Source organism: Echeneis naucrates, chromosome 22 (assembly GCF_900963305.1).
Source record: "Echeneis naucrates chromosome 22, fEcheNa1.1, whole genome shotgun sequence".
NCBI classification, from domain to species: Eukaryota; Metazoa; Chordata; class Actinopteri; order Carangiformes; family Echeneidae; genus Echeneis; species Echeneis naucrates.
Window position 1 is genome coordinate 7,694,004 of NC_042532.1, and position 12,822 is coordinate 7,706,825.

The 12,822-nt window shown below is 40.2% G+C and overlaps 1 protein-coding gene across 2 annotated transcripts; it reads right to left on the reverse strand.

Moving 5' to 3' along the window:
* Positions 1–1,420: 1,420 nt before the first annotated feature.
* nkx2.4a (NK2 homeobox 4a) lies at positions 1,421–3,089 on the reverse strand. Of its 2 annotated transcripts, XM_029494171.1 has the most exons (4): positions 2,720–3,089; positions 1,691–2,139; positions 1,587–1,619; positions 1,421–1,549 (listed from the first exon to the last, which is right to left on the reverse strand). In XM_029494171.1, the coding sequence occupies exons 1-4, from the start codon at positions 3,087–3,089 to the stop codon at positions 1,421–1,423; spliced, it is 981 nt and encodes a 326-aa protein (XP_029350031.1). The 2 variants fall into 2 exon arrangements, with proteins under 2 accessions (XP_029350031.1, XP_029350030.1); XM_029494170.1 differs by having other exon boundaries at positions 1,421–2,139.
* Between the last annotated feature and the right edge of the window lie 9,733 nt (positions 3,090–12,822).

The following is a 12,822-nucleotide window of genomic DNA, read 5'->3' on the forward strand; positions in this document are numbered from 1 at the left end:
TAAAGGTCATTCATATTTTAAAATTGAAATCTAAAATAAATAAGCATATTTTTATTATTTGTATTAGATTTCAAGGTGATGTTAAAAACAATCGACTCAGTAAATGTAACTATATGACATAGCAAACTGACCGAAGCCTATGCCTAATAATAATAATAATAACAACAATAATAATAATAACAATAATAATATGCTGTAATTAAATATATTTTACTGTAATTCAGCCAAACAATTGTAATAATAGTATTAATAATAACAATAATAATTATGCGAGGCACGTATATTCCTTTAAATAATATAGTCCTTCTTATTTAACTAACTGACAGTAATTGTGTATTTTATGGACTCTCGCTTTCACAATGATATCGACCAATTACACTGCGCCAAAACTAAAGTCTGGGCCTAGTAATCCTATTAATTATGGTAAAATTAATACGTTTAAAGGGTTGGTTAAAACAGGAAATATGCCCATGTGTCAAAAAATAAATATATCTTGCTAGAAAAGTGTGCGTAATTTGAAAAAGAGTGATTTCCGGGTCTTAGTGTTGCACACTGCCTCCATGAAAGGCAGCCCTCCAAAATGTCACCTGAACAATGCTGGCTCCCTCATCGACCTCAATTTGGTCTCAATCACAACATAATGAAAATGCACTCCAGAACAGATCCCCTTTAAAAAATTACTTCTTCAGGAATAGCTCTCACACTTCAAGTTATTTATTGTTAACGTTCACTTGGTTTTGAAACATATACAGCAGCCATCACGCATTTGTTCCTTTTTAACTTACAAAAGAATAAAGAAAACATAAAAGTTGACGCAATAACGATTATTATACAGTTAAACGCATTCTTGTGTGTTAGCCAAATATACAAGTCCCTACTTTATTCAATAAGTCTAAATGAATACATTAGTTTACAATATTAATATGATAAAATACCAGGTTATCACCGCAAAGGAGTGGTGGCTTAGTGTACTTCAGACCTGATCCCACCCCCCCAGTCCAAACTCAAGTGAAGCAGCATTCCTTTTTGTTTCAACAACATAGAGACTACGTTTAAAACATCATGAGGAAGGTCCAAAACACGGATTACAAAAGGTCCAGAAACGACATAATTGCTTTCAAGGGCAGCCATTTCTGTACTGTTCAAAAATAGACTCTCCTCTCAGAGATGTCAAGAAAATGTGCCCTGATCAGCTGGTGCGCCTTGTCTCCCCTCCAGCACCAAAGGGCCCCCATTTCAGCCTCCAGTACATACACACATATGTATATATGCGCGCATACATATTATATATATAGATATAGAGATACATCTATATCTATACAGATATATATGTGTGATGAGTGTGTGTGTGTGTGCTCTTGTATGGGCTCATCCGCAGGTTCACATAGAAAAAGTGGAAAGTGACAGTACTGTAGAGGTCCTACCACGTTCTGCCGTAGAGGAGGTTTGAGCTGACCATGTTACTGGTGTAATCTACAGCTGATGTGTCTATCTGGGCCATGTTGAGCTGGCTGTGCAGTGAGGGGGGGCTGGGCGACATCTCCTCCAGCTCCAAAGCGTTCACCTGCTGCTGCTGGCTCTGGTGCTGGCTCTGGTGCTGGCTCTGGTGCTGGCTCAGGCTGCCCGTCGAAGAAGCGAGCACGACTCCGGCTCCGTTCTGTTGCTGGCTCTGTTGCTGGCTCTGTTGAACCTGTTGCTGGTTCGGCGTCGGCGTGTTGGAGCCGTTCTGGCACGGTTTACCGTCCTTCACCAGAACTGGCACGGCTACGCGCCTCGGGGACTGCGCCTGCTGCTGGCACAGGTTACCGTCCTGCTGCTGCTGCTGCTGCAGCTGCTGCGCCGCCTTGTCCTTGGCCTGGCGCTTCATCTTGTACCGGTGATTCTGAAACCAGATCTTCACCTGAGTCGGCGTCAGGTGGATCATGCTGGCCAGGTGCTCCCTCTCCGGGGCCGACAGGTATTTCTGCTGCTTAAACCTCCTCTCCAGCTCGTAGACTTGAGCCTGTGAGAACAGGACCCGCCGTTTCCTCCTGGGCGCAGCGTGGAGAGCTGGCATGGATTTGGTGGCGTCTGCCATTCCTGCGAGACTGCCCATGCCGGTCATGTTCATACCTGTGGAAGGTCCCATGAATCTAGAAACTTAAAAATATACATACATATACATGCGTTCAATAAACAGAAGAGGAGAACACTATTTCGCCTGAAGTATTCTGTGTGGATCATTATTGGCTTTTATATGCGTTAATTAGAGTTGGAAAGTCTTTGCTTTAATCAAACATTAATATCACCACTACTACAACTACTAAAAATTATTATTAGAATGATAATAGTAATAATAATAATAATAATAATAATAATAATAATAATAATAATAATAATAAAGAGGAAGAAATGTCTTGAGCTTGCTTTTAAATGTTTACTCGTGCTAAAGATAAAAAAAGTCGAACCAGACTTGAAAGAATGATCTCCTTTTCAGTTTAACCATCAAAAACAGTAATTTTAAATTAAAGATTTCTTAAAATAATGTTTACTATCTAACGAACTTTTGATTCTCAGCCCCCAGTACAGTTAAAATGTTTTTAAATAAAAGCGACTTATATATTTAGTCGTGTGCGTTTCCCCTGTCAGTTCTGAAATGTTCTGAAATGTAATTTTGTTATTTCAAAATGAAAAAAAAAAAAAATCAGTAAAGTGTGTATAAATAGAAGGCAGAACTTACTCGTGGAGTATCTGGGATCAGGGTTGGCGCTGTACCACCCTGTTGCTGCTGCACTATTCCGCATGCTTTCCTGGTACGACGGGAGGTCTCCCATGTTGCCAATGCTTCCATTGCAGTATCCCCCCATGGCGCTGTGGGAGAACTGGGAGACGGTGTGCGGCATGTGGTAAGTGGTGGCCACGGTGGCGTTATGGCCCATGGAGTGCTGCTGCATGCCGGTCTGAGACACCTGAGGCTGTCGGTAGGCTCCCAGTGGAGAGGTTAGGTTTCCTGCGCCGTCCATGGCACTAAACTTCTTGTAGGTCTCCTCGATTGGACTCAAAATATCTGTCACTGAAAAAGGCGTTGTGTGCTTTGGGCTCAACGACATGATTCAGAAAGCAGGTAGATTTTTGTGTTTGAGCAGATCAACCGTGTTGTTGTATCGGCTCTCTCCTTGGTGGATGTCTACGTAAGAGAGTGCTTGTAGTGCGCCTGAGATCCTATTGATCGCCTTGGAGAAGGAGGCGAGCCCAGGGCGCTCTTAGCCCGGGTTTATTGGAGCCAGGAGCCAGGTTTACGACAAACACAGGGGGCGGAGCAAAACTCCTAAACCAAACAATAGTCATTGACATTTTAGGGAAATAGTTCATAAAAATGTACTTTGTTTGTATGGAGTCTTGCACATGAACAAAAGGCGCCACATATGTATGATTCCGTCCTTTCTGATCATATACAGGTGGGAATTACCCATTATGTTCCACACATCAGCTGATCCGACCACATATGACTATTTTGCGTCAGTAGGGAATTCCACTCTTTTCTAGAAACTTTGAGAGCACTTTGAACAGACACAAGGGCCACCGAGTATCATCAAAGAGGCACAATGAAGTTGTATGACCAGCTTATTCATGCTTCTTAGGCATCATTTTTGCCCCAGCAGAGAGGGACAAGACCAAATAAGCTCAAACTGCTGAGAGGGAGCGGCTGTGGGGATCCAACCTGTGAGTATCTCACCACCTAACATTCATCAGCAGGAGAGGACATGCAGGGTCCGAATCCAAAGCACTTAGGGAGACATGGCAGAAAGGAACATTTTATGTAGAAATTTCTTCGAAATCACATTCAACGCACTTTCAATGAGACTCGGTGCAGGTTGGAGACAGCATTTTAATCCTCAAGCCCTCAAAGTCTGGCCAACATGCAGTAATGACACTTTGTAGTTTTGACTTGACATTGTAATCTCTGAGCAAACTGACTGGCGCCAGGGGAAGAATCAGGAAGAGCGACCCAGCAAGCAGAAGAGGGATGGGGGGAGAGGGGGGGGGTCAAAAAAGAAGAGGTGCTGCAAAATGCAATAATGAACAGCAGTTAAAGTTGTCATTTATGGATCTATAACGCAGGACTGAGTCTGCTGCATGACGAAAAACACCTGTAATCTGACTCCTGTGCACTTTTTAATCGAGATTAGACAACGATGATGTTGATGATGGTGGGGATGAAGTTTTTACTCGTTTTACTCGTCGCAACAGACATCAGCAGGAGCAGGTGTGCTGCTCGGAGGTTATTATCCAGACGTGAAATATGCTCCCATCTTCCTTTGCTGGAGGAAGGAAGCACTTGTCTGCATGAAGCCACTAATGTAATTTTGCATGGCACGGCAGCAAGTAGCTCCCTACCTTAATTGAACAAATGAAGATGTGACATGGTCAGCCATCAATTATAGCGACATATCAAGAACACCAATCTCCGGTTAAGTTGATAGCCTGATTGTAATAAATCATTGTTCTTATGCATATTTCACAAGCCGAATCCCCCACCACCCCACCCCCACCCCCACTACCCTTCCTCAGATGCCTGGACTCCGCCGCGGATTTAAACTGAAGTGGCTGGACTGTTGTTGTGGAAAACAAAACAGTACGTGCGTATTCCAAAGTCAGCTGGAGTTGTCTAGAAGACAGTAAGACAATGAAGCAGAGAAAAGAAAAACAGCCCGTAGAAATAAAATCCTATTTGGGGAGAAAGGTCAAACAGTAATGCTGTAGTAAAAAGTATCATTTTTTTCAAGCAGAATTTTTCTTTGTTTCTTTTTGTTTTCAAAGGTAAAGTAATATTTCACATGTCCCCTGTCTTGCCCAGGCTTCTGTGCGCCTTTCCCACTCCTCTGGCTGCGCCACTCTCACGTCTTTTCAGAGCGATGAGAAAGGTAGGCCTCGGCCCAGACCTGGAACATTATGTAAATGAGGCAAACCTCTCAACCTTGTGGATTACTGAGTCAGAGAGCAGGACCCGGGTCCACAGACTCTCCACATTAGGATCCCATAAAAATCTGGAGCTGGTTGGCTGCATGCAGGGCTTATAAGGACTTATGTGGTCCATATTAATATGGTTGTCAATCTAAGTTAACTTTTTCTGTCCAGTGACTATGATGTGGCCGTGGCAGCAGGAGCTGGATACACGGACGCGCCAGGGAGTGAGAAGAAGAAGGCCCCAGCCAAGGTTAGTTCATAAATTCAAGAATATACCTCAGATTCTAAATATTTAGCTGCTTCTGCTGAGAATTATTAGACAGAGCGTATTACAGGACAATGCATGATAACTAATAACATGCGACACGTTCATTTAAATTAGCCCCCAGGAAAGACAGCTGCTGACTGGGTCGCTGTACGCTGAGGTAAAATTTATTTTATCCCCAAAATTACCCGCAGGAGCCGCGCTGCTTTGCGCTTGAGCTGTTTTGACGGGTTTTAAAAATGAATTTCTGTACTGTCAAATTTTCTCCACAAATGATCTTAGGAAATATTTCAACATCAATTTATTTCTACTATAAACATTGAAGTCTATAATTAAACAATGACGTGCGCCATCGATGAATCAAAGTCATTGTCTGTATGAAAGGAAATTCAGATGTAGGATCGGTGTTTTTTACTACAAGATATAGATACGTGTTCATTTATGTCCAACCAGCAGATAATAACAGTTCATTTTGGCAGTATTGTACCACATAACCTTTTTCCGATAAGACCCCCCCCCCCCCCCTCTCCTCAGCACAGCAGATGGACGAAAGCGCCTGCTTGCTGGAGTGCTTTTCTCCATCTCGCCGTTGCTAGTTCAATACCCTGAGAGATGTGGAGAGACGGCTGAAGGACCGGGGTCCTGACCTGCTGCCTCAGTCACATACCGGCGTGGTACAAAGTGCAAAAACGCGAGGATTTATTTAGTCTTACAGGCTTCAAATCGTTGACTTCACATTTAACTCCTTCTCTCTAGAAACCGAGTGAAATTTAAAGATTCGCCAAAAAAAAAAAAAAATCGTCAGTCTTCTTTTCGCATTTCCCCTCATTACTACATTGTCTTTCGTGGAAAAGTGTGGAAAAAAGCTATCTTGGGCAACGTCAAAGATGAAATGGTGAATGGGAGTTTGCTGCTGTAATAAAACTTTGGTCGTGTAATCGACTTTGTGACTCCGTCCAGGTAAGATATGAGTGCGTAAATTACGCACGACCTGAGCGCAAGCTTTTTCTTTTTCCCGGGCCTCTCGCTGATTTCTATGCTATTTGTTATCAGCTTTCCATTTCAAGAAAAACTGATCTGATGGTTACTCACGAAAGACTCAGGCAGACTTGTAAAGTATAAATCTGGTCTTGATGTGCTCTGGGAATGTGTGATTACGCACCAAATGCTCTTTGTGCGTGTTATTTTCAAATATAAGCACACACATAAATATATGTTTATTTGGACCAAATGTCACGTGATCTTAATGTTCTTAAATTACAACTGGTCTGCGGTCTGGCAAAAGGGAATAAAAGGGAATTTATCTGCGTTGGAAATTGAAGGTATTGGCGAGAAAAATCGCTGTGACTGTGTGTGTCTTATACTGTGTGTGTCAGAATATTTATCGATAACCTGTATTATTTTACTGACTGGCTTTCTAATTGTATTTGTTTTACGCAGGAAATATTAACGTTTAGATGTTTAGTGGGGCATGAAGGAAAACTCGTTCTGAGCTGTTACTGACAGGCAAAATTTGCAGCATCACAAATGAATTTCTCTGCTCCAAAGCTTTAATTGCAGCCATATCTGTGCCGAGGCCGGCCCAGCGTCTGACTTGGTCAGGGAATTTGTGGGGGAAATCCCTCACCTGCAGGCAGTGCAGTGCCATTTAGATCAAATACTTTCTCTCCTCTTAAACCGCCGAGCAGTGTGAGAGTAAAAAGCGGGCAGGTGCATATCTTTCAGCTGCGCTACTTGAAACGATGCGGTTCCTCAGCTAAGTAGGTTAAAGGTCCTCCCAAGTGGAGAAAGTATGTGGCAGGCCTCTTGAAGACCGTATTCTTCTGCAGGAGTTTGCATTCATTCACAATTAATGTCGCTTGATGGACGAAATGATGCTAATAGGGCGCCAAAAAACTGAATATGGGCTTTTATGGGATACTGACCATAATCTGACAGCTGGGGAAAACAGAGAGCAGAAGAATTCAAAATGCTGTAATAGGATTACAGAGTGGAAGTTCTTCTTAAAGTCTCTCAGTAAATGTGCAGCACTTTAAAATGTCTGCAGCTTTTACAGTTGCGGCTGATTTAATCAGATATTAAGAGCTGATTTGGAAGTTTCACCAGGAAACTGTTCTACTGTGTGACTCACAGCACATTTCATTACCTGAAACAGGTGAAGTCTTAAATTGGACTTCTGAAAGAAACAAAGCTCTTCGAGCAACTCAGCTCCAAACCCATGAAGCATCAGAGAAGGCATGACCTCTGACAGGGCATGAGCCAAAACTATTGACACCAACAGGCAAACCAGCTGTCTGCGCATTTGGAAAAGGAATGTCATCCAAAAATCTACATTTCTATATTATCACTTAAAAAAAGATTGTCCATTAAAATGATAAAGTAGCTGAAATGTTTTGGACTGAACCGGCTTTTAATTAGGACATTAAATAATCATGTGGATCAGACACTACAGACAGACCAGCTGCCTTTGAACCAGTGCTGACACAGATTCAGTGTTACCCCCGGCCTTCTGAGGTACAAATATTTACATCACAGCCTGCAGGCATTCCAAAATTTCATTGTAAATTCAATCAGAAGCCAAGAGAGACAGAAAAGACAAAAAGACAGACAGAAACTCAAATACGTAAGGCTGCTGATAACTTTTGTACTTCTATGGCTGCGAGATTAGCTTTAGAAGTCATAAAAAGGTGAATACTATACTAAATACATATGCACACAAAAAAATCTACTGTGATTCAAAGAAAAACAAATTCCACCAAATTCCAGCCTGCCGGTTCAGTTTCCTGAAAGTGAGGTGCTCTGTGAGTCCTCTGCATTGCTTTGAGTGGAAACATTTTAGCATACCTGCTCTCTTTTGTAACAATTACAAATCACAGCATCACAGCAGAGCAGATTACCAAATGCATGGCAGAACAAAGCACATAGTGTACTTGGATGGGGCGCTTGGTTCTAAGGGTACCTGGTTCGTCCACTTTTCTGCTGCATTAATTGTGGCAGCAGTAAGGGCAGGTAAACAAAGCTGTTGTTGAGACTGTGGTTGTGACTCACCATAGCCTTGTCACCCAGTTACTCATATGGCAAACAGTCTTTCTCTGATCGGCCGCTTGTTGTCTCTCTAATGGCCTGTCCCGAAATGATCACGTACAAGCAGCAGCAGCTTGTAATTGCATCTTGGAAAAGTAAAATAGAAGAAATGTTTTGTTTTTTTTTTCTTCCAGTAAAAACTTAACAGTTACGTTGTGTTTTGAAATTTGGATTTTTATCCTATTTGCATTTTTCATATATACAATTATATTTCTATCACATGAGAGAGATTGGGGTTGTGTCCGAGTTTTTGTTTTTTTTCTTCATTATTAAATAATATCAGGATTTGCTTTAATTGGGACTTTATTTAATGTAATTTATTGGTTTATATAAAATATAAAATTGTTGACTTACTTCTGGGTTTCTTGGTTTCAGCACAAAAAATGCCTTTTATTTTAGAATTGAGTGTGTGTATGTGTGTGTGTTTGTGCTTTCTTTTTTGTTCATTATCCTACTTTTTTTTTTTTCTCACTTTAGTCCCATTATTTTTCAGTGAAGTTAAGCGCTTCTAGCTGTGGGTGTTTCACATTATCACATGTGCTAAAAGAAATAATAATAATAACAGTCAGATGTGGTTTTCCATCCGAAAGGTACGCAAAGAGCTGCAATCAGTATCAAGTGTTTCCTGATCCATTTATGCAGGAATTCATTTATTTGGCTTGTTTCCACATTAACAGTCAAGAAATGCATCTTCTAATGAAAAGTTTCAAAGCACTTCAAGTGCCGTGTGTGGAGATGGAGAGTTTTTTAAAAACGCCAACAGTTTAACACAATAGAATCGTGAACAGAAACTGCCTATCAAAGCAACATTTTTAAGCGTGTGTTTGTCCCCACTTTGCAATGCTTTTACCAGGCCACCTGATAGCCAACCATTATTTAGATGGAGCCACATAAACACATCACTTCAAATTCTGAATGTATTGATCCTGACAGATATGTGCACATACAGCACGTTAACATTTAGAACATAAAGTCAAACCAGTTCCCGCTGCACAGTGTAAAGAGATGAACGTTTTCATATCTACCTGTTTTCTTCTCATAAAGTGAGCACTGCCTAAATCAGCTGCTCCTGGCCAAAGGGGAGAGGGTAAAGTATTACCCAGTGAATTATAAAAAAAAGTCAATGGAAAAAAAAAAATGTCTGTTAGTTGAGTATAATTTTACAAATGTGCACATGTTATCTTATTGTACTGTATATTGAAGGATTGTTGTGCAAAAAAATTTCTGACAATATTCTTTTTTGCATAATGTCTTGTTTATCTTTTTACCTCAATTCCTATAGTTCATATCTTGCATAGTAAAGCATTGGAAAGGTGCTCCAATAAACAAAGAGAATATTACCGACATAAATAATTTCATACAACATGTTTTGCTTTCAATCACAACTTTTATTCTATTCCATTATTTTAGCATTTTTTCTTTATATCATTTTCCTTTTCATGGTCATCAACCTCTTTCCTTCTTACTCATGTCTCATAGCATATACTCAAAGCCAAGCCAAACCAAATAAAATGGTAAGCAACAAAACATTATTTAGATTATGATTGTTTACATTTGGAAAATCAATTAAATCAAATTCTTGTCGACCAAGATTATACTAGTTTAAGCATAAAAAAGTGAAGTTAATATCAAAGTTTTTGTCTTTAAGTGCCCAGCTAAGGACATGTTTGGTTTTCCCATGTTGACTTTGCCTGTTGGAAAATAATCAGACAACCAACCTCTCTGTCAAACAGCCATTATCATCAAACCATTTTTTTTATTATTTTTTTTTGCTACAGGGAGTTGGTAATAAATGTATTTAACTCCCTGAATTTATCACCGAGGCGATTGTATCATAATGAAAACTATGTGCACTTACCTCCAGTGCACATTCAAGAAGAACTGCGCCTTATATAACAGCTGTTAGTGGTCGGTGGCCTCAGAGGTGGCTCATAGCTAAAGCAGTAATACTGTAACAAGTCAAAATGTAACAAAAAGATAATACATTATCTGGCCTATTCAGATGCCACTGTCAGCTTTATCTAACAATAACATCCACACACAACACATTTTTGAAGAATATGACTTTCATTTCAATTTCAATTTCTTCTGAGGAACAACAGCAGTCACTGAAGTCTAAAGTCTAATAAAAACTGTAACTATCCTTAAAACCTTTTCCGGGTTTCATGAAAACATGGAAGTCAGTGAAAGACGAAGACGAAGAGAAGCAAACTATCCTGAGCAGTTTGTGGAGCAGAAAACAATGTCTTCAAGTATCAAGCAGCAAGGCTAGTATTAAACTGAGCTACATCACATTAAACTCCACACCTAAAATTAAAGCATCATGAAATGAGATTATGAATTCCCATCAGCATTTTGTTCGTGCTATGAAACATGTTTGTTTGAATAATAAACTATAATAAAAGGAAATTACACGTTTAAACTTAAAACATCTTTTGCTTTGGAGCCTCACAATATATAACATACAGTTTTCTCACAGCATGTTTTTCAGAAGGATTTTACAGGACAGGACATGACAGGAGTATCATATCTGAATAAAGGTAATATGGCACAGCAAATAAAACCAAAATTGTCCCGTTAGATGAACTTGATCAACTCCTTTATCTTCAGATCTTGTCTTCACAAGTAATTGATTATCTGTTGTGTTTGTATTTTTTGTGTTTATTGTTTATAATTTACAGCTAATTCACTTATATTGTCAGACAAATTCTATTTCATTTGAGTGGTAAAATAAATCATTCCTGTAATGATCAAGGATTAAACAGCTGCTTCAAACATTAACATCGTCTCATATTTTATTGCTCACTCTCAGATCATGATGATATATTTGCATTCGAGGGAGGTACATTATTCACTGTATGTGTTGTGCATTCTTACACATCATCCCGTTCCCATAACGCCACAAAAACCAGGTGGGAGTCAAATGTAAATACAGCAGATGATGCAGCGTTCCCTATAGATTTGTTTCCGTTGTTATGCACAGACTGCAGAGAAGTGCTAACAAACACAGTTCGCCTTGTTTCATTGTGTTTGAATCTCTTTGTCTGAGTTCCTGCATGTGCTGCACTGAGCTCCTGACTTTGTGCTGCTGTACAGTAATAACAAGTCTGCCTGAGGCTAATGGCTCTTTTGTTTGTTGGTTTTGTCCCGTCCTGTGTCAGTGGTTCTTTTTCCCTGGAAGGGTGTCAGCTCTCTGCGCCTGGCCATCCCTGAGGACGCTTGATGTCATCTTGTCTACCTGATCATTACGCTACCTGCTCTCCTCTACAATGCTTGAAATGCTTGGCTGGCCTCTCCTCTGAAACCATCGTGGAATTGTGTGCTAAAACGCTGCAGACTGTTCCTCCTCTCTCGTCCCTCCAGCCATGTGTGCAGGAGCCATAAAAAGATTCCTCCACTCGGGCGACTGCTGCTCAGTCAACGGGAAACGACACAAAACCTCCTTTAGCCTTATGCCACTGCTCACCTCTCAGCTTTATTTGATTTACTCATGCTTGTAGTGCAGGGCATTTTCTGCTCTGCAGCATTATCCAAATATAATATATATAATATTTCATGGACACAGAAAACTGTTGAAATGTGAAATGTGTACACAATGTTCCTGGTATGTCATTTGATCGTACAGCTCGAATAAGAGTTTTAATTTAATATCCATTTATCACAAGGGATGGAGTGATCTCGAGGATGTTAACCTTTCGTTATTAAAACATATGTAATTCAATCATGCAGCATTATATCAGAATATAACCACATTAAATTCTTAAATACTAAAACATAAGCACATGGTTGTGTGTACAAGTCCAGCAGGCCCTTTTGTTGCGTGGCTGTAATAGAGTATTGCAAGTTTTTCTTGGAGGACACTTTAATGTAAAACATTATGCGGAACAGTATGCTCAGGGCATGCTGGGTCGCTGTCATGGACAGCGTTAATATTGTTCGTGATTGCTGTGCTTTTGCTACTACAACGAGATAAAAAAGGTCTGCTGTGAAATGTACAACATGGAGTGAACCGTGCTTGAAAGCAGAATTTGTTGCTCAAACGATGCCTGGAGAACGCTCATAATGTGACACTAATTGTGCGTCTGTTCTCATACCAGGCAAAATATCACACATATCATCATAATATCGCCAGAAAAGCACTGAAGTCAAACAAACAGCCTGCAAGTGATGTGTTCAAGGTTAATCTCATAACATGCAGTTTAAACTGCTGGATGTTAATGTGTGTGTATGAAAGGATGGATCCACAATTTATAAATGTCCTAAAACAGCAGTCAGGTGTCCTCAAATGCTGCCTTGTGGAAGCTCCAAATAAACCTTGGTGAACATTTTGCTCAAACAGGATTTTTGTCTTCTTACTTGCTGTGCTTTTAAAGTGCATTAGATGAGGATCTTTGGGTTGCCAGGCTGTATGGGAGTAACGATTACAACAACAAATGCTTTCAGTTTTCATATGGGCATCTAACTTCTGTTTGAAAAAAGTCCAGTTGTACTTTAATGTAAATGTTATTTATGGTTTGTCTTACACA